This window comes from Etheostoma cragini, chromosome 15 (genome assembly GCF_013103735.1).
Source record: "Etheostoma cragini isolate CJK2018 chromosome 15, CSU_Ecrag_1.0, whole genome shotgun sequence".
NCBI lineage: Eukaryota > Metazoa > Chordata > Actinopteri > Perciformes > Percidae > Etheostoma > Etheostoma cragini.
The window spans coordinates 15,512,808-15,530,828 of NC_048421.1; the positions used below are offsets into that span (position 1 = coordinate 15,512,808).

An 18,021-nucleotide genomic window follows, 5' to 3' on the forward strand; every position below is an offset into this window, starting at 1 on the left:
CCACTCGGCTCCCTACTGGGCTGACCATTTCCCACTAATTGTGAGGCGAGCATTTGCAGATGTATCTACTCTAGAAAGCAGATCTGTAAAGGAGTGTGAAAACGTCCGCTTACAGTGAACAGAGGGCCAAAAGGGGAACGAAAGATTTCACAGGTTCTGTGGTCTAAGTTACTTTTACCTTGAACTGGATATTTTGGTTGTTCACTATTTTTTCACACAATAACACAAACAGTTAGCTGTGGGCAAACCCAGGAAAATATTTCTGCTAGTTTTGCTCAGGTTTATGTGTGTAATAATGAGAGGTTCACACATAATTCAGTCTTCTGTTGCATCTCTTCTTCTTTTCTGCTGGGAAAACGTCTGTATCATGCAAATTTTGACTGACCAATTATCTGAAGTCAGAACTCAAAAATCTAAGAACTATGGTTAGTCACAGGTTTAGGAAAGACCACTTTTTCACCTGAATTTACTTAGATTTTGCATGACCACATTTTTTAAACCTTCAGTGCCAACATAATTTCACTTACTTATTTCTGCAATATGTGCATTTTAAAGTTAAAGGAACACGCCGACTTTTTGGAACTTTAGCTTCTTCACCGTATCCCCCACATTTAGACAAGTCAATACATACCCTTCTCATCTCCATGCGTGCTGTAACTGTCTGACACCCCCAGCATTAGCTTAGCCTAGCAAAGATCCTGCAGGTAACTGGTTCCAACTAGCTACTGCACCCAATGAGTGACAAAATAACGCCAACATGTTCCTATTTACATGTTGTGATTTGTATAGTCACAGGGTGTACAAATAACAAGGTCACATGAGACACAAAAATATTCTAACCGCATACTAACTGAGAACTATATTCTCAGAAAGGCGAAGCACTGCTACTTGGGTGGAGTGATTAGCACCGAAAAGCACAGTTACTTCCGTCAACAAAACCAATGTGAATAGCTAGCTATTAGCGAACAACCCTGGTGATCATGGCTGACTTCGAGGAATTGTCAGAGGATTTCTACTTGGTAGCAAACCACAATCCAGAACCATATCTTTTTCAGCCGGAACACACAGACGTGGAGTTACAAATTTTAAGCTGATAGACAAAATGCCAAACAGACTGAGGTAGAGGGGAGAATCAGAACGGACACGTGTTATTTTATTCTGGGGTGGAAAAGCACATTTGTGACAACACAGTAGCATTACAAGGGATAAATGTAGCCCGAGAACAACTGCAATAGAAGTGACCACCCTTTTGATGTAATAGTGTTTTTAATGTTACTCTGAAACATAACGGAACACTTACCGTAGCCGCAGGAGATCCACTTTGTCCGGTCTGTACTATCGATGGGATGGCCGTATCCATCAGCACACGTTTCATGGTCCGTGTGGCTAATTCCATTTTTTCATAATAATCATCCTCAGTGAAATGTTCTGAGCAAACACGATGATTCTTGAAGGTGGCTACAGGTGTATTTGGATCCATATCCAGAGCAAGTAGCCATTGATTCAGTTGGTCAGTGTTTTAGGTTGGAATTCAATGAAACATCCTGGTATTACCTGGTCTCTCGTTTATTGTTGCAGCTCTTAACAATACGGCGAACACCTATGATTTTAGTATCTAGTAATTGCTGACTCTATAACTCAGACTCCAGGTGAACTATCTGCTCCGTGACCGGGATTCTCAGGCGCGGCGAGCAAATCACTCCGCCCGAGTAGCAGAAGTACCGGGGCTTCGCCTTTCTTAGAATGTAGTTCCCAGTTAGTATGCGGTTAGAAGATGGCTGTGTCTCATGTGACCTTGTTATTTGTACACCCTGTGCCTATACAAATCACAACGTGTAAATAGGAATATGTTAGCGTTATTTATACACTTATTGGGACAGTTACAGCACGCATGGAGATGAGAAGGGTATGTATCGACGTGTCTAACGCTGGGAGATACAGTAAATACGCTAAAGTCCCAATAAGTGGGTGTGTTCCTTTAGGGTTAGGCAACTGAAGTGTACACTGTGCAACACTAATTGTTCAGTCAGACAAACTCCATCCACCACACCAACCTCCAAAATGTAACTTCCCATCTGACTATGTGTATATAAATCATCTGCTGCAGACTTGAAAATATGAAGTAATATGAAGTTGGTAATATGAAGTCAATTTCTATGGATAATGGGCGGCTGTGAAAAATGTAATAGCGAGATGGTGTATCACAAGTAAAAACCTGTTGGATTTGATTGTTAATCTGGTGAGGATGCATGTGAAGTCATGATCATTGGGTGTCTGTAGAGGTGTACGCTTCTCCAAAGTGCATCAGGTCAGTCAAACCAGGATGAGACTGGTATTAGATGTTGTTTGGAGATAAATGCCTAAAATGTTTTTTTTTATATCTTATGCTCTGGTTTGGTTTTCCTCCTTTGTGTCAATGTGACACTTACAGTAGTGACTTTAGCTGTCGTTATGGCAGAAATGGTGTCACAATGTTCTTGATCAAAAATGTGTTTTATTGGGACTGTGCTACCTCTCATTTTCTACTTGGGTGTGGAAAATACTGTAATGAGGCTCATATATTATTATTGTCAGGAGCCTGAAGATGTATTGCTTATTCAAGAAGAAAAACGTATCATTTCTGACTTCAGTCTGCTGACTTGGACATTAGAAATAACACACGCTCCACCTCTCACATGCCTTCTTTTGAATGCCTCGGAAAGAAAACTTGAAAATGTGTGTGTGTGTGTGCTTGCATGCGTGCGTGTGCATTGCACACTCCTACAGCAAAAAGTCCTATACGACTCTGAATTATTTAGGTATTAGGTAATATTTAGGTATAGCAAAGAAAAGCAAAGAGTGAGTTCAGAGTCTTAAGGTTTTCTGGTTCTTGGGCTCGCTAATCCGCAGGGCTTTAAGACCTTTTTCCCAGCCCTCCACAACATGTTTTTATAATTGCATCTCTATTCTTATTAGATAAGAAATGGAAATCAATTCCAGTGACTAGTTTTTATTGCCCATCACCCAATCCTCTGAGGAGATAAAGTATACTGTACAGCCAAGAGGATTTTTCTCCCTTGTATGTCTTTGAAATAGAAGGCACCCCTCACACAATAACAGTATTAAAAAAAAAGTGAGTTGGTAATTCTTTCTGTCTCTCCTTTCTTACCGTGAGACTCTTCTTTCAGCTCTTACCACTTTTTATCACTTTCAGTCAATTCCTTCATTCTCACCATCCTCCTAAAGTATATATTAGCTAGGATGTTCCACCAGGATGCCCTGTGAGGCGGCCATGGATGCCCTGCCAAGCTTCATTTCAACTGCTTATGGTGGGACTCTGTATGACAGCTTCTATTGGTCAGTCTCTTCCTTCTTTTTGCTGTCACCCAAGTGTCCACGACAGTTCAGCATGGCTCGGGTGTCAACAACTGGCTCAAATTTTAACAGGTTTTGTTGTCTAACGGGTGGTACCAAAATAACTACCGGGTACTACCCACAACTTTTGCATATGGAAAACCAAAAAAGAAGGAGTTGATTGTACTGGAGCCTTGCCGTACTATGCAGGGGGAATCAGGCTTAAGCATGTTTTCACACCTAACCAGTTTGGTTTGGTTTGGTTTGGTTTGGTCAGGTTAAACCAAACTCTGGTGCTTGTGCCCGGGAACTGAAATTCATTTGAGCTTTCATATGATGAGGGGGTGTCAAAGAAATAGTTTCTTTTTAACCATAGAATATTTTTGGGTGCATTTGGTTAGACATTCTTCCAGAGAGCTGTTCTGTAGCTTGATGTACAAGTCATCACAAAAACCTTTTCACACACACACACACACACACACACACACACACACAGTTTCCATACAAGTTAAAATGCTTCCTATTGTATTATATGATTAATTAGGTATGACTTGAAGAGGGTTGCAGCTCAAAAGCTCCACCAACATTTCTATACAGGGACTGCACTGAAAGCATTCAATCTAAAATGTGACTACTTAAGTTTTATTATTTGAGTTTTTATACATTGTACGTGATGTGTAATATATAATGGTGTGTTTAGCCTAAACACATGTTTGTGTTCTGTACTCTGACAGAGCTGCTGCAAAAATTCTGTTTTTGTGTGAGAGTCTTTGAAGCGAAAGAATAAGGTTAGACCACGAAGCCCTGCAGCAAAACTGAAAAAACACTTAGGAGCACACAGCTGTATATATTGTATTTCACAGAGAGGGATTGTAAAAAAAGAAGTGGGGTCTGCAGAGAGGTCTTGAAATTAATACAGATTTTATTTCTTGCAGTCCAGAAGGAAAGGTGAAAAGAGGATCTCCAGTATTAAAAAAAAGCCATGAGCCTAAAGTCATTATTTCGATGCGATGTATGCCTTTTTTTCTTTCCTTTTTTAAAGTAACACAAATCCTGATATTTTTCTTCTAGTTCTGCATACCACTGTTTAAAAAAAATCACATACAATCCAATTAGTAAGAGTTCCAGTGTGCTGGTTTGATGCACAGATGGAGACAGTGTGATTGAGATGGTGAGAGCCTACACGCACAGGGGAGACAAGGGAAGTCGATGTAGACATGTGTGATTGTACTTTATGCCCATGGGCTGTTCACTTCCTCCTCAATGCTTATAACTGTGGAATAGCTCAGTTTGCCTTGCCTCCCTCACCGCCTGCATGCATCATTAGACTGGCCAACATCTGAGTGTATTGTCCTTTTTGTTAAAAAAATAGATAAAAAATAAAGCACCCTAAAGAGAAGAAAGAAAATAATGCATTTCTTTATGGATGCCATAAATACTTTTTATGCCTGCATGGTCTTTCCCAGGAGTGCTGTTTTACTGACTCCACCAATCTGTGGTAGTATCTGAAGCTCCCTCTCACTGCTGATACACTGAGCATAATTTTCTTCCCCATGGGAAGAATATTCCCCACTCTGTCACATCCACTTACTGATGCACACATATCTAACCAGGTGTCAACACTGATGCTGGACACAGTGTTGACCATCCACAGTTACAACAGAGCTTACAACAAAGACCGACAGCCTTTACTGTCTTATCTCAGTGGTCTCAGATGCACCTGGCTGCACTCAGCCTCACCATACTGCAGGATTATGGTAATGCTACCAGTGTGCTTTGTTTAACAAGGCGTACATTGTGTACTGGAACCTGCTTACAATTAAGCTTTGAATGAAAACAAAAATGTAAACCTGCAATATGCAACTATTCTTTTTCCGTCTGGGCTCAGATGAAAGTAAAGTAAAGGGAATTAAGAGCACAGCATTGTGCAAAAAAAAGAAATGGCTGTTCTTTGCTTTCCATTAGCTTCTAGTATTTGCATACAGTACCTCTACAGTATGCAATACTTTGGTTGAAGTGTTCCACATTGTGGAGAGAAAACTGTGCTTTCCAATTCGGCAAGCCGTCTTATAAGTTATAAAAGTTAATTATACTGAACGTGTATTTTCATTTAACTCGGTGTAATTCATCTTGCTTTATTGGTGAAAGAAGGTGTGATTCATTTACATCAGCTCCTACACTTGGGTTAGTTTTCAGGGAGTTCTTATCATCAGAGAAGATCTGGTGTATGAGCTTACCTTTATGAGTTTGCACCTGATCTGAGCAGATACCATGTGGCTGTTCCGCAGGTTGCCCACACGGAACATGAGGCACAGTTTTCCATCTCGCTGGGAAATCACTGCGTCCTGACTGAACATGAGCGTCTCTGCGCGTTTCTTAGGTTGGGACATTTTTATGAACATGCAGCCGATGAGAAAAGCGTCCACTATGGAGCCCATCAGCGACTGAAACAAGAAGAGAATGATGCCCTCTGGGCACTTCTCTGTAATGTACCGGTAGCCGTAACCGATCGTGGCCTCAGTCTCGATGAAAAACAGGAAAGCTGAAGGGAAGTTGTACACATTGGCCACACATGGGGTGTAGGACGCGTCGTGGCCGTGATTTAGGTCTCCTCTGATGTAAGCGATGATCCACCACATAGATGCCATGACCAACCAAGCTATCGTGTACGTTAGGATGAAGATGAGCATGTTCCATCGCCACTTTAGGTCTACCAACGTAGTGAAGAGGTCAGAGAAGTACCTGCTGGTCTCTCCACCGAGGTTTCCGTGCTGCACGTTGCAGCGACCGTTTTTGTCCACAAAGCGCTGGCGTTTCTTCTTAACCGGAGCAGAAAAAGTGGCCGCCCGATTTGTGTTCACTACCTGGTAGTCTTCGCCAAATTTCCTACGAAGTGCCGCCATTTGAGCTCTCCTTAAGTAAAAGGAAAACGAATTGCTTTTTAATCCATGTTTTGGGTTGTTGAGCCTCCAAATCACTGGTTACCTGCAGTGCGTAAAATGCGCCATGGCCACTTTAGCGCGCGTAAAGCCTAGGAATTAAACAAAAACAAATCACGCGTATTTTAGTTATTTTTAAAGCACTTATAATATCTGTTAAAATATATATATACATACATCAAATTATTCTAGACATTTTAGACGACATCAGAAGATAGGTGACTGTAGCTTTGCGCTCTGCACAGTCTCCACTAACTCACTGGCGTGATGCTCGCCATCAGAGCAAAAACCGAGGAGCTGTCTACCATTCACAGCTTCTGGTGGGCTGTAGAGGATGAAGAGGTGTGTGTGTGTGTGTGTGTGAGAGAGAGAGAGAGAGAGAGAGAGAGAGAGAGAGAGAGAGAGAGAGAGAGAGAGAGAGAGGGAGATATATCCAAGGAGAGGGAGGGAAGGGGGCAGGGAAAGAGGAGGGAAGAGTTATACAAGACTGCATTCGTGTGTTAAAAAACAAGAGAAAGAGAGTGGTGAACAACTGGACTTCTGTGTGTTTCATCTGGTCAATTGAATCAGCGTGTGACAATATTTATATATTAATTAACTGTTTGATTAATGTGTTCATTCATCCCTTATCGTTCCGTGCTTATTTAGTGTTTACATTTTAGGTGATTCTCTGTATGAATAACAGCCTGCAGGCTCACGCAGAGACTGGAGGATTTCACGTTAAACTGTGCCATCTACTGGAAGGACGATAGATGTGCATGTTAGATCTAATACAGGGCGATTTAGGGGGCAACAACCAAGTAGAGTGCACATATAGTAATGCTTTGTGCCTCTGTTAACCTGTGCCATATCACTAAAGCTTATTAAATTGAGTTAATTGTGTTAAGTAAACTAACAATCTGCTAACAATGGGAAATGTTTTCAGTATTTTCCAAAAATCTTGTTGTTTTTTGGACTTCTTGCTAATGACTTAAATGTTCCACTCACTGTCCAAAGGCTTTGCCCCTTTTAGGTCTGACATTAAATCTGTGCTTCTTCTCTTTCCTGTGACGCCTTCTTATTGATCTGGACATGGGATGGCTAGAAGAGGATTTCCTGGACATGTATTCTCCCAAAGGACACTCCAGAAAAGGATGCTAGACCCTCTCAGTCTCTTTGCCCTCATTTTAATCAGACAGAACACAAATGTATAAGCACGTAGCAGTTGTACATATAAGTACTACAAATTTTAACTAATGCGTATTTACGAGATGAAGAAGCCCTTGACTGATTTAATCAACTGACCCTCGTCTCAAATGATTTTTATTCAGACCTTTCATTGTGCTGAGACCCAGGAGTATTACAAGCATGACAGAGGCCTGTGTTCTTAAAAATTAACAAATCAGATACCCAATTCAGGTCATTAAATAATTTGTTATTTTGTGCACTTTAATGGACAGATTTTGGTTTTTGAGAGTGTCAGCCTCTGTGTAGTTTTTTTAGTTGCTATTTTGGTGCAACAACACATCAAAAAACATGTAATAAAGTAACAGATCTAAAGGGTAATTTTATAGACATTTTGAAAACTGACAAATAGAAAAGGACTGCAGCTTATGAAAGAAGTGCACCTTTTGTGACTCTGAAGAAGCAATAGTCATAACTCACACTCAGTTTATTAGGTACTCCTACATACAAGTAATGCAGTCTAACAGTCTTGCAGTAAATCCTCCCTTCATGAAGGTTAAAATGTTCAGTTTGTGTTGAAACTGTTTAGGGAGATGTTGATTCAACTTTATGAGGATGTAGTTTGTGGTGCTATTGAACAGCAGTATACAGAGAGGTGTCTCTGTTAGTTAGCATTCCCTCACACATATAAATAGGGTGGACAAAATCATTTAACAAATCCCGGGATTATTTTCAGGTCATAAATGAAAGAGGAGGATGGCTCCCAAAGAGACAGCAGCTTCAGACAGGAGAGGATGAGAAAACCGTGCTATATAACTTTGGGTGTTTCCAGATTATTTTGGAATATTTCATACAATAAATACAGAATAATCTAGAGGTGTATTTGCCTGGTGTGTTATTCAAGTGTATTCTCTTTCAATTACACTGTAAGACTGACCAGATATTTCACCATCCCAGCTGCAGGTTATAAAACTTATTTTATTCTAAGCTAAGATAACCAGCTGATGGCAGCTACACATTTAACGTAGTGCAATCGTCCTCAAATCCAACTCTTGGCAAGAAAGCAAGTACATTTCCCAAAACTATTTTTCTGCAAACAAATTGGCCGCATTATCCCTTTTTTGCTTTTAAATAGAAGTCTTGTAACAGAGAAGTGGAACCAACACTTAGTTACAAAACTTGTAAGCCCAGTCAGACATACTTTGTTTGATGTGTTGGGGTATAACTGCAACTACAAAATAAGTTTACCATAGTATATAGGCCCCTACTGTATGTAGCACCTAATAATTGGGAGTAGTATTGAACAGCAATATACATATAAATATATATATATATATATATGATTTGTAGCATATGCCGTTTAATATCAACTATCAACACACCAAGTAGACTCACCCAAATATTACAGCAAAATTCTCCCCATTGCATAGGTTGTTGATAACTGATAAGGGATTTCTATCCCAGTAGAGGGAACTCACACATGGCTTTGATCCTCCTGACAATTGAGGACAGGAGTATAGACTGCCAGGATTGCCATATGTTATGTGTAGGCATCAGGCTTTCCCAATGAGAGGAATCTAAGTCAGCACAAGCACTGGGAACCACCAATAACTGGCTTGCAACTGTTCTGTTTTCTTGGCCTCCGATGTTAGATGAGGAAGGTAATTCAGCTTTCACATCCAAATGATTTGTGGTGTGAGGTTGGGATGGATTCAGGGGAGGAGGGAGTGAAAACAAAGACATGCTGCACAGGCTGAATTATTAATGAGGAGTTAGAATTGATAACCATCTGCTTTATATGCTACACAAATTGCCAAAGATTCCAGACATGAAGGTTCACCATCCTTCTAAACTGTGGTCTGGTTCAGGTCCTCCTTTCCATTGAAGGTGGATTACTTATTTTAAAGTGGAGTCAGTGGTATATGATGGGACTCAAAGTGCAGGACTGGTAATGTCTCTGACCCTAATGTCCCCAACGTGCAGCTGGTAGTAGGGACTGATGGGAAGTTGAGCTACAGGGTGACATTTTCTAACCTTAGCTGAGTTTGACATATAATACTCAGAACAGGACGTTGAAGTAACACCACACTTACAGGATGTCCTGTCTTTGTGTCTGTTTATGTGCTTTTGTGTTTTAGCTCAAGCTTTACAGGAGTTTACCCAAAGTCTGATCTGAGTAACAAAACAAAAATATGCTGAAAGCAGCCCTGGGTTCTTTTACAATTATAATTAATATTATTTAGGTCAACAATGGCTCAAACTACAACATGGATCTAGTGTATGTGAAAAGGGGTCAATTGTTAGTGAATCATCAAATGTTAGCATCTTTTAGCACATTAGCCTGCAAATGTTCTGTTTTGGAGCTAGAGCAGCCGGTGGTTCGATCCTCGGCTGCTGCAGTCTAAATGTCAAAGGTTCCTTTAGCATGATAGTGAACCTCAAATTGTTGTGAATGTGCGTGAATGTTTATCTGTTAAGCAGGTAGTACCTTGTGTGGTAGCCTCGGCCACAATTGTATGAATGTGTGTGTAAATGGGGTGTATGGTGCCTGAAATGTAAAGCAAGAGTGGTTGCTAAGACTAGAAAAAGTGTTGTAGAATTGCACTCCATTTGCCATAGGTTGCAGCCCGGCAGATGTTTTTAGTCAAAAGCACTAGAAAAACACCCTGTACACTCCCTTCTCTGCACTCAACGGCAGACCAGTGTTCTAGTCAAGTCACCAACTGTTGAGTCTGAGTCAAGTCTATATTCCCCGATTAGTCAATCACCATTACCTGAGTCATGGAGTCACAAATCCAGAAAATAGCAACTAGAGTCAGAATTGAGTCTGAGTCTAGTTCTTCATAACTCCCTATTACTCATAGAAGTAGTCAGAAACTTCATCCAACCTCCGAGGAGCCATACCTGATTTAAAGAGCCATTTACAGTTTCACTGTACCGGCTGTGTATACTTAGATTTGCATGGATTAATCTTACCATTTGGGGGGATTTTCATTCCTTCTTCATTAATGACTGAAATGACACGACATTACTTGTTGAAAGTGAACAAACAACAAAATGATAGAAGTTAATTTCCTTCCTTAATTAAACTAAACAATTAACCAAAACAAGGCAGTGTCAAAAGAAAGCCACGATTATGCATGGTGCAATTAAGTAATTTACTTAAGTATTACAATAAGGTCAAATGTGTTGATAATTTTGTACTTTGTACTTTTGCGTTATTTCATTGCATTTCAGCGTAGTTTTAACTCCTCTACATTTTAACACCTAGGCTTAGTCTCCAGGTAATATTTTAAATTAAAATGGAGAGTAAAATAAGATCACCTTAGACCTATATATTATTTCATACATTATGTAAATCTGTACAGCATATGACACCCTCTATCGTACACACTGTACTACTGTGGAAGATAAAATTTGCTTTGTCTCATCCAGCTACAACATTAAAATGCTGCTTACATGTTAATACTTAGACTTAGACTTCTCTTCATTAATCCTTTTGGGATGACTCCCGTGAGGAAATTGAAAACACACATAAACAATAGTAACTTAGGGTTGCAATGACATAATGTGAAATATTATAGGCTACTACTCTGAAAAGAGTCATTCTGCATAATGACTTACTTTTAGAGCTACTTTTACTTTTGATAATTTAAGAAAATATAGCCTAGCTGCTTGTGTGTAATTTGTACTGATTTTTTACTATGTGCTTTTACTGAGCTTGACAACGTTTTGGCATTATTTTCACAGTAGACTAATGAATAAGCATTGTTTGTTCTTCCTGCATTTGTTATTATTAATTATTTATTTTCTGATTTAGAACTCTAAACTCTGCTTTCACATTGTGGCATTTGTTAATTTTTTTCACCATGACTAATCCTGAAAAATCTACTGAAATGTAAGGCTTGTTTACACAAATAAAAGATTGTACTATATTATATTAGAATCTAAAGAATGTCTGTGAGGTCTGCTAAGATTTGTGCAGTATCTTTCTGTCTCACCATGCAGTGCAAGCCTCAAATCTCAAACTTTGAGTAAAGTACAAGAACATAAAATGCACAAACAATAGTGAATTGAATAACTTTATAATAGTTTAATAAAAAGTATAAATAAATTATAAAATAATAAATAATTCATATATAGTCCAAAGGATTGTAAATTGGTGGAATAAATAGATATAAATATCATTGATAATTTAAAAACATATATGATTTATTTATTTTAATTACATTTTTGCGTCTCAGTCGTTCTCTTGCATGGTGTCAGTGCTCAGGACCCAGAATGCTCTGCGCTAATGCAAGATGGAAGAACCCAGTAGCTGCGAGAGAACAATGTTTTGGCTCTAGATATCAAAACGGACAGCTGAGGGTGAACTACGCGTGCCAAAACAGCAGGTCATGGTCCTGCACCGGTAAGATAAATTCATATAAACAGAGCTTTGGGGGTTAGAGTGGGTTGCTCTAGTAGTTGAACTCTCGTACGGGACAGACAACAAAGCGCGGCGCACCAACGTTAACGTCACCGCTAGTTAGCTGCTAAGTTAGCTGTCTCGGCTAGCCGACGAGCGTCATTGTTCACTGGAGTTGTATGGGCCGTTTGTTATGGGTCATGCTTGTGTTGTCGCTCCATCATTTAGAGTCTGTTCACTATCCAGGAAAAGAACCCAACATCTTGGAGAAAACAGCCAAGAATAAGTACAAATGATGCAAGATTGCTCGTGTTTCTTTCTTTTTTTTAGGCGCTAACCAGCATTCGTCCTTAATCATTTCTTCAGCGCACTGATGTTATGTGTCTTGTGTAACGCTAGCTAGTATGCAGTGATACCTGCCCCTTATTCTTTAATTTCAACTAAGAAAAGTACAAAACTAACTTTGTTTACATGCCTAAAAGAGCGGCGCCTTTACTCGTGTTTAAGTTGTTATTCTGTTTATATTTCGTTGTTTTTGGTGTTTATCAAGCGCAGGTCTGCTGCTGTTATTGCATGGCCATATTAATTATTCCCTGATCCTGCATCACAAAGAAGGGCCCCGCAAGAGTGGTTAGCCAAATGGTTAGCTAGGCAGCTAATTGCACAGCGAACAAGCGTTGTAGTTTTTTTTTCTAAATACGCAGACCAAGGGTCCTCAACACACTTGTTTGTCTACTTAAACACATTTGAGAAAGATGAAGTAAGTTTGCGTGGCTGAACTCTTCTTTCATTTTTTAAAAGTTGGCTTTGTGTTAGGTGAGTAGGTTATTGCTGCTAGCTCACTACCAGAGCTGAAGGCATTTGGCAGCAGTAAGATAGCACTCATTAGCTGCATGGGTCTTTCACGCGTTTGCCAACGATACTTGTAGATCTTTAAATTATGGTTTATAAAATGTTAAACTTGTATCTATACATTTTGATGTAACTTTATCAAAATATGCAGGACCATTCTAAATTGTGCTTCAAAGGGACACCCCCCAACCATTTGGGTACCTTCCTAAATTGCATTTGGTCATAGCTAGTTGCATTTTACATAGGTAGTAACACGTTATATCAACACATTTACATTTCTGCGTTAAACGCCACGTATAGAGGTATTACAAAACATGCATTTGTTTATGCAGCAGCTACGTAATTACACCAACAGTCTTTCAAATGCAGTTTGTGTGCACTCTCATTGGCAGATAAGCTCATGCAAATAGGATGACTGGGTCAGACAGGCCCATCAAACAGATTAACACAACTTCAATCCTCTCATTCCTCATCTCATGTTCTCTAGCATTGCAGCCACAGTGACCTTTTTGCCCTTTACAAATATTGTGCAAACACACTGTAATCAACCAGAGAGAATGTTGTACACTGTACCCCCAGTTTTGTCTGTTTTGCTTGTTTTCACTTGTCATTGTGCCAGACTGCTGCCCATTGTTGACCCACAAATTATAAATGTAATCCGACTTAGAGCCCTGTCTGAGATCAGAGGCTGTGACACTGATTCCTGAAAACCAAGCTTAACTGACTCCGTAATTGTTGTCTGTTGTCGATTATTTGAGTGTTATATTCTAACAGATTGATTGCTAGTTATGGTGCCTCCTTCAAAGTGACCTATTACTAGGGATGCTGATCCAACCTTTTCCTATCCTATCCAATACCATCTGGGCTTTGGTTGAAACCAGGTACTGATATGATACCAGTGTTAAATAAGATGTACGCCTCACTGTGTGGAAGTGACCTGGAACATTCTTTTATGTGTAAGGCAACATCAGTCTTGACTTAAACATTGCTTTTCTAACTTTGTAAAAGAATATAACAATAGATTTGAATAGAAATGTACTGAATCAACTTGTTAACTATCTTTACAATTAACACAAATTGCAATTCAAATGTGAACCTTTTAAATGCAGCAATGACATGTTTCTGTTTGATTATCAGACGTAAATATCAAATTGAATTGAATAGATCGGCCCTATTGTCAACAACTTCCCTTTCCAGCTACTTGCTATACTAATATCAGCATTGGATTGTGTATCCCTACCTAAATGCTGTTATAACATTGACTCCTGCTGTTTTTTCCCCACACAGGATGACACTGATTGCCACCACCTAGTTTTCTTGCCTGCCGGCATCCACCATGAACATCATTCAAGACAAACTAGGCAATGAATACCTGCGCTCCAACGGGAGCATGGACTCCAATTTTGGCCCTGGCATGATTATGTTCAGCCACCTCCCCCCGGTGACCAGCTTCACCCGGCTGGCCGCCCACTCGGTCATGCAGGACCTTCCACCACAAGAAATGATCCTGAAGAAGGAGCGTGACTCGCCTGATTGCAGCATGGGCACCCAGGGTGGGCGTATGGGGTGTGTGGGAGTGGGAGACTATGTTCATTCTATGGGTATCAAGCAGGAGAAGCTGTCAGAGCACGATTATCGCCTGCCAGTTTACCCTGGAGGGCTTGGGAAGAGCACAGAGCTGCTGGAGGTGACAGTCAGTAACAACCAGGGCCTGCTGGTGCATGAACTCAGCATGGGGAACGTAAGTACCACTGATAGCATATCAGAACATAAGGGGGAGTTGGTTTATATCTGTTTTTGAGTTAAAAGCTGAAACAATTCAGATGGGTAATATCAACATATTTAAACTCAGTATATCACCAGATATCACCTTTTAAAGTTCTTATGAAAGTTAGGATTTTGCTGTTCAACTACTCTCTACCCGGTTCCAGGAAAGTGTGTCTGCGACAAATCATGCAGCATCTTCGATGTGCGCATATGTGGAACCTATGTCCAAGCATCCTGGGCTGGAGAACTGGGACTCAGTTGCGTGCTTGGTGGTTAACAGTTATAATCTGTTAACGAGGGTTGGCTAGTCGCCAAAAAATCTAAATTGGCATCGATACAACGCATCTAATTCCAGCTACTTTTTTTAGCAACCATTTTGCCACTGTAGATCAAGCTAGCCATACTTTTCTCTGAGACATGGTTAAATTCAGGTTAAACGATTTTTTTTAGGCTTTTCCTTTCGTGCATTATTGTGTAATTAGCTACAGTTTGTATGCGTTTAACATGATCAATATAGACTCAAACATGAGCAATATACAGTGAGATTCGTCAAAATAAATGTAATTGATTTCCCCAAACCAGCCCTGCTGTGTTGTGAAGCAGGTGATATTTTTAAAGCCTGGGAGGGAGGAGCCTGAGAGGAGCTTATGTGAAATAGTTAATGAGACGTTGTCATTGTTTCCCCTCCTGTTTCTCTTTCTGGGTAGAAGGGTGATGTCATCCCCCCCTCAGTGTGAATGAAAACGTCCTGGCAAGGACACAGCTGTCATGTTGGAGCTTGCACTTCATTTTAGCCGCCTTTTGTGCTTATTCAAATAGAAATACACACATCCATACACTTAGAACAAAAGCCAGGCATCCGAGGTCTTCAGGGCTCCAGATGCAAGTTTTTGTAAAAACAGAATGAATTGGTGTCTTCACTGTGCCAGATTCTTTTTAATTGTCTACTTAATAACTTTTTTTGTTTAGGGTTTTATTTTAACACATGTGGAACCCATACATTTTTCTGTCCGGCTCTCTAATTTGCACTGCAGTGCAGCATGTTCACTGGGAAAGAAACTGCAGTGTTGAAAGGGGGGAATTCTTGAATAAATACCCCACACAGATTGTTTGTGATAACGTTTACTGAAGAGTACAACTTCTGAATGTTTAGTACATGATGCAGTTATGATGTGTGCAGTTTGTCTATTTCTTTGCCTAGAATAGTAGATGAAAGGCTCTCAAATTGAATTACAGGCTGCCTATGCAAAGAGAAGCCTGCATTTAAGGCATAGTTGTTTTCACCCACTGGAACCACTTCTTGAGTTCCCCACAACACTTACTAGACCTTGTCCAAGTGTTTGTTTGCATGAGCAACAAACATTGACTTGGTCATGTGATAGTTTTTAGACTGAAGTCCCTTAACCTTCAAGTAATTTCCTTGTTGTGGCTCACTCTCACGGCCCACCGCCTCTCCCTTTGTCATCCTCACAGCTGCCGAGTCAGTTAGGAAAAGAGCCCACTGGGAGAAAAGGTCGAAGGTCAAATGGTGATGGACAGGAGGGTAGGCCAAAAAAGAAGAGAAGCGAGGCAAAGGTTTGTCATATATTTTTGTATCTGGGAATGTATTCATATTTTGCCATTTAAGTTCTTACCAAAGAACCATTTATAATTGCATGTTAGTAATTAGTTATGTTCAGTTAATTCCTGTTTTTTGTTGTCAAATAAAAACAAAGTAATAAACCTTATCTGCAAAGTTATACATTTTATTATTCCCCATACAATTATTTTTAATAAATACTCAGTCTATTTTTAAATGTTAACATGATAAAAAAAAAGAATAGTGCTTATTATACATATGCATTCTGTCCAACATCAACTGTTCCTTTAAATAGATTCAGATGTCTTTAAAGACAGCTGACTGAATCTGAACCCTGTGTTTTTCCGTCATTGTTCCACAGCAATCAATGATGCTGGATGCAGATGGAGGCTGTCTGTCGCCGGGAACCAAGCCTCACATCTGCGAGCACTGCTCTGCATCCTTCAGAAGCTCCTATCACCTACGCAGACACGTCCTCATCCACACGGGTATGGTGATGTGCACATTTTCACCATGATACTCATATGTTCTCCATCCTTTGATTTTTTTGTCACTTTTTGATAAAAGCACAAAAAGAAATAATTAATGTGATTGTTACGCCAGCTAAAGAAACTTTAGCTAATGTTATCATTACTGCTTGTACAATTTAACCAACAGTATCTCCAGATAGTTCTCAGTGTACTTGGTAAGAGCTCTGAAGTAAACACTTTTTTTGCACAATATTTAGGTTTTTCTGAAATCAACCCTACCAATAAGCATCACACATGTAGTAGTGCCCCCTAAACATCGATTCAAATCGTCATTGTACTCCTTATTGCAGGATAACCGTGTGCCAGGATGTAAACTTTTACATTTACTTTAACGTCTTAAAATCACCATACTGTGATGGAAACTGACGGCAGCATCACTCGTTTCTTATTCACAACTCCTTTCTGTTTGCTCCTCTGATGCTCTATGCTATGCTGATAAATGTTAGTGAAGTCCGCAAAACTACTTTTGAACGATACGCTGGTACAACCTCTACTACTACTACAACTACTACTACTACTACTACTACTACTACTACTCCAGTGTTTTCATGTAGCAGAAGATGAGCACGCGTATCGAAACAGGAGTCTTGCAGGTTAAACAAGAGACTTACAAGGCTGTTACCGGGAGGGGTATGGGGCAGATGCTCCGCAGGTAAACCGTACTGTAACTGGGCAGATAAAGAAACATTTTATTTCTCATAGGGATGGGCATAAGGCCTAAAATTCATTGTTGTGACAAACATTGCAGCCTCTTGCGATAACAATATATATATCACAATATGTAAATTAAAATAGATTTCAGAACAGGTTACATAGACCCTAAGGAAAGCCAAACTGCTAAATGTATACATATATTTTTTTAAAGACAGATTGTATGTAGTTTTGAGAACTTTTGTCGTGCAAAACTGTAATTATTCAACATAATGTTGCATATAAATATAATTCAAGTACTCTAGTTGCAGAGACTTTAACAAAGAATAGCTTAAGGTATTGGGTTTTGTTCCTTTAGTGCAAACCATTTTAAAAACAGGCGCTACACTTGGTGTAAGTCCTTGGTTCTTAAATGCCACCCAAGATGCAGAGAACAGGAAAAACAGGCAAAGATGGTGCAACATCGTTGCCTTATGGTTAGCACTGTGGCCTCACAGCAAGAAGGATCTGTGTTTGAATCCAGGGCATTCTGGGCCTTTCTGTGTGGAGTTTGTATGTTCTCCATAAAAAACACGTACTAGGTTCTCCAGTTAGTGCCTTGGCACCAACCTGGAGTTTATCCCTGGGCGCCACCACTGCTCCCTTGAGGGATGGGTTAAATTGGCTACATACAGTATATGTGACAATATTTGAAGTACCTTTACCTTTAGATGCACACATACTTTAAATAAAAACATATTTCAAACAAAGCCTCTTACCTGAAGCCTAATGTAAAGCATTTGGTTTTAAACATTTTGT

The 18,021-nt window shown here is 39.8% G+C and overlaps 2 protein-coding genes across 3 annotated transcripts in view; one reads left to right on the plus strand and one right to left on the minus strand.

Moving 5' to 3' along the window:
• Positions 1-6,624, minus strand: part of kcnj19a (potassium inwardly rectifying channel subfamily J member 19a) — a 16,556-nt gene extending 9,932 nt beyond the window's left edge. The window contains exon 1 of the mRNA XM_034895015.1: positions 5,571-6,624. Coding sequence (XP_034750906.1) covers positions 5,571-6,236 — 666 coding nt within the window. The 5' untranslated portion in view covers positions 6,237-6,624. The remainder of the gene's footprint in view (positions 1-5,570) is intronic.
• A 5,087-nt stretch (positions 6,625-11,711) lies between these two features.
• znf281a (zinc finger protein 281a) overlaps positions 11,712-18,021 on the plus strand; it is a 9,467-nt gene continuing 3,157 nt past the window's right edge. Inside the window, exons 1-4 of one of the 2 annotated variants that reach the window (XM_034894972.1) lie at positions 11,712-11,847; positions 13,984-14,437; positions 15,937-16,038; positions 16,404-16,530. In XM_034894972.1, coding sequence (XP_034750863.1) covers positions 14,033-14,437; positions 15,937-16,038; positions 16,404-16,530 — 634 coding nt within the window. In that variant the 5' untranslated portion in view covers positions 11,712-11,847; positions 13,984-14,032. Of the gene's footprint in view, positions 11,848-11,996; positions 12,131-13,983; positions 14,438-15,936; positions 16,039-16,403; positions 16,531-18,021 lie in introns of those variants that run through there. The other variant, XM_034894973.1, reaches the window with a different exon arrangement.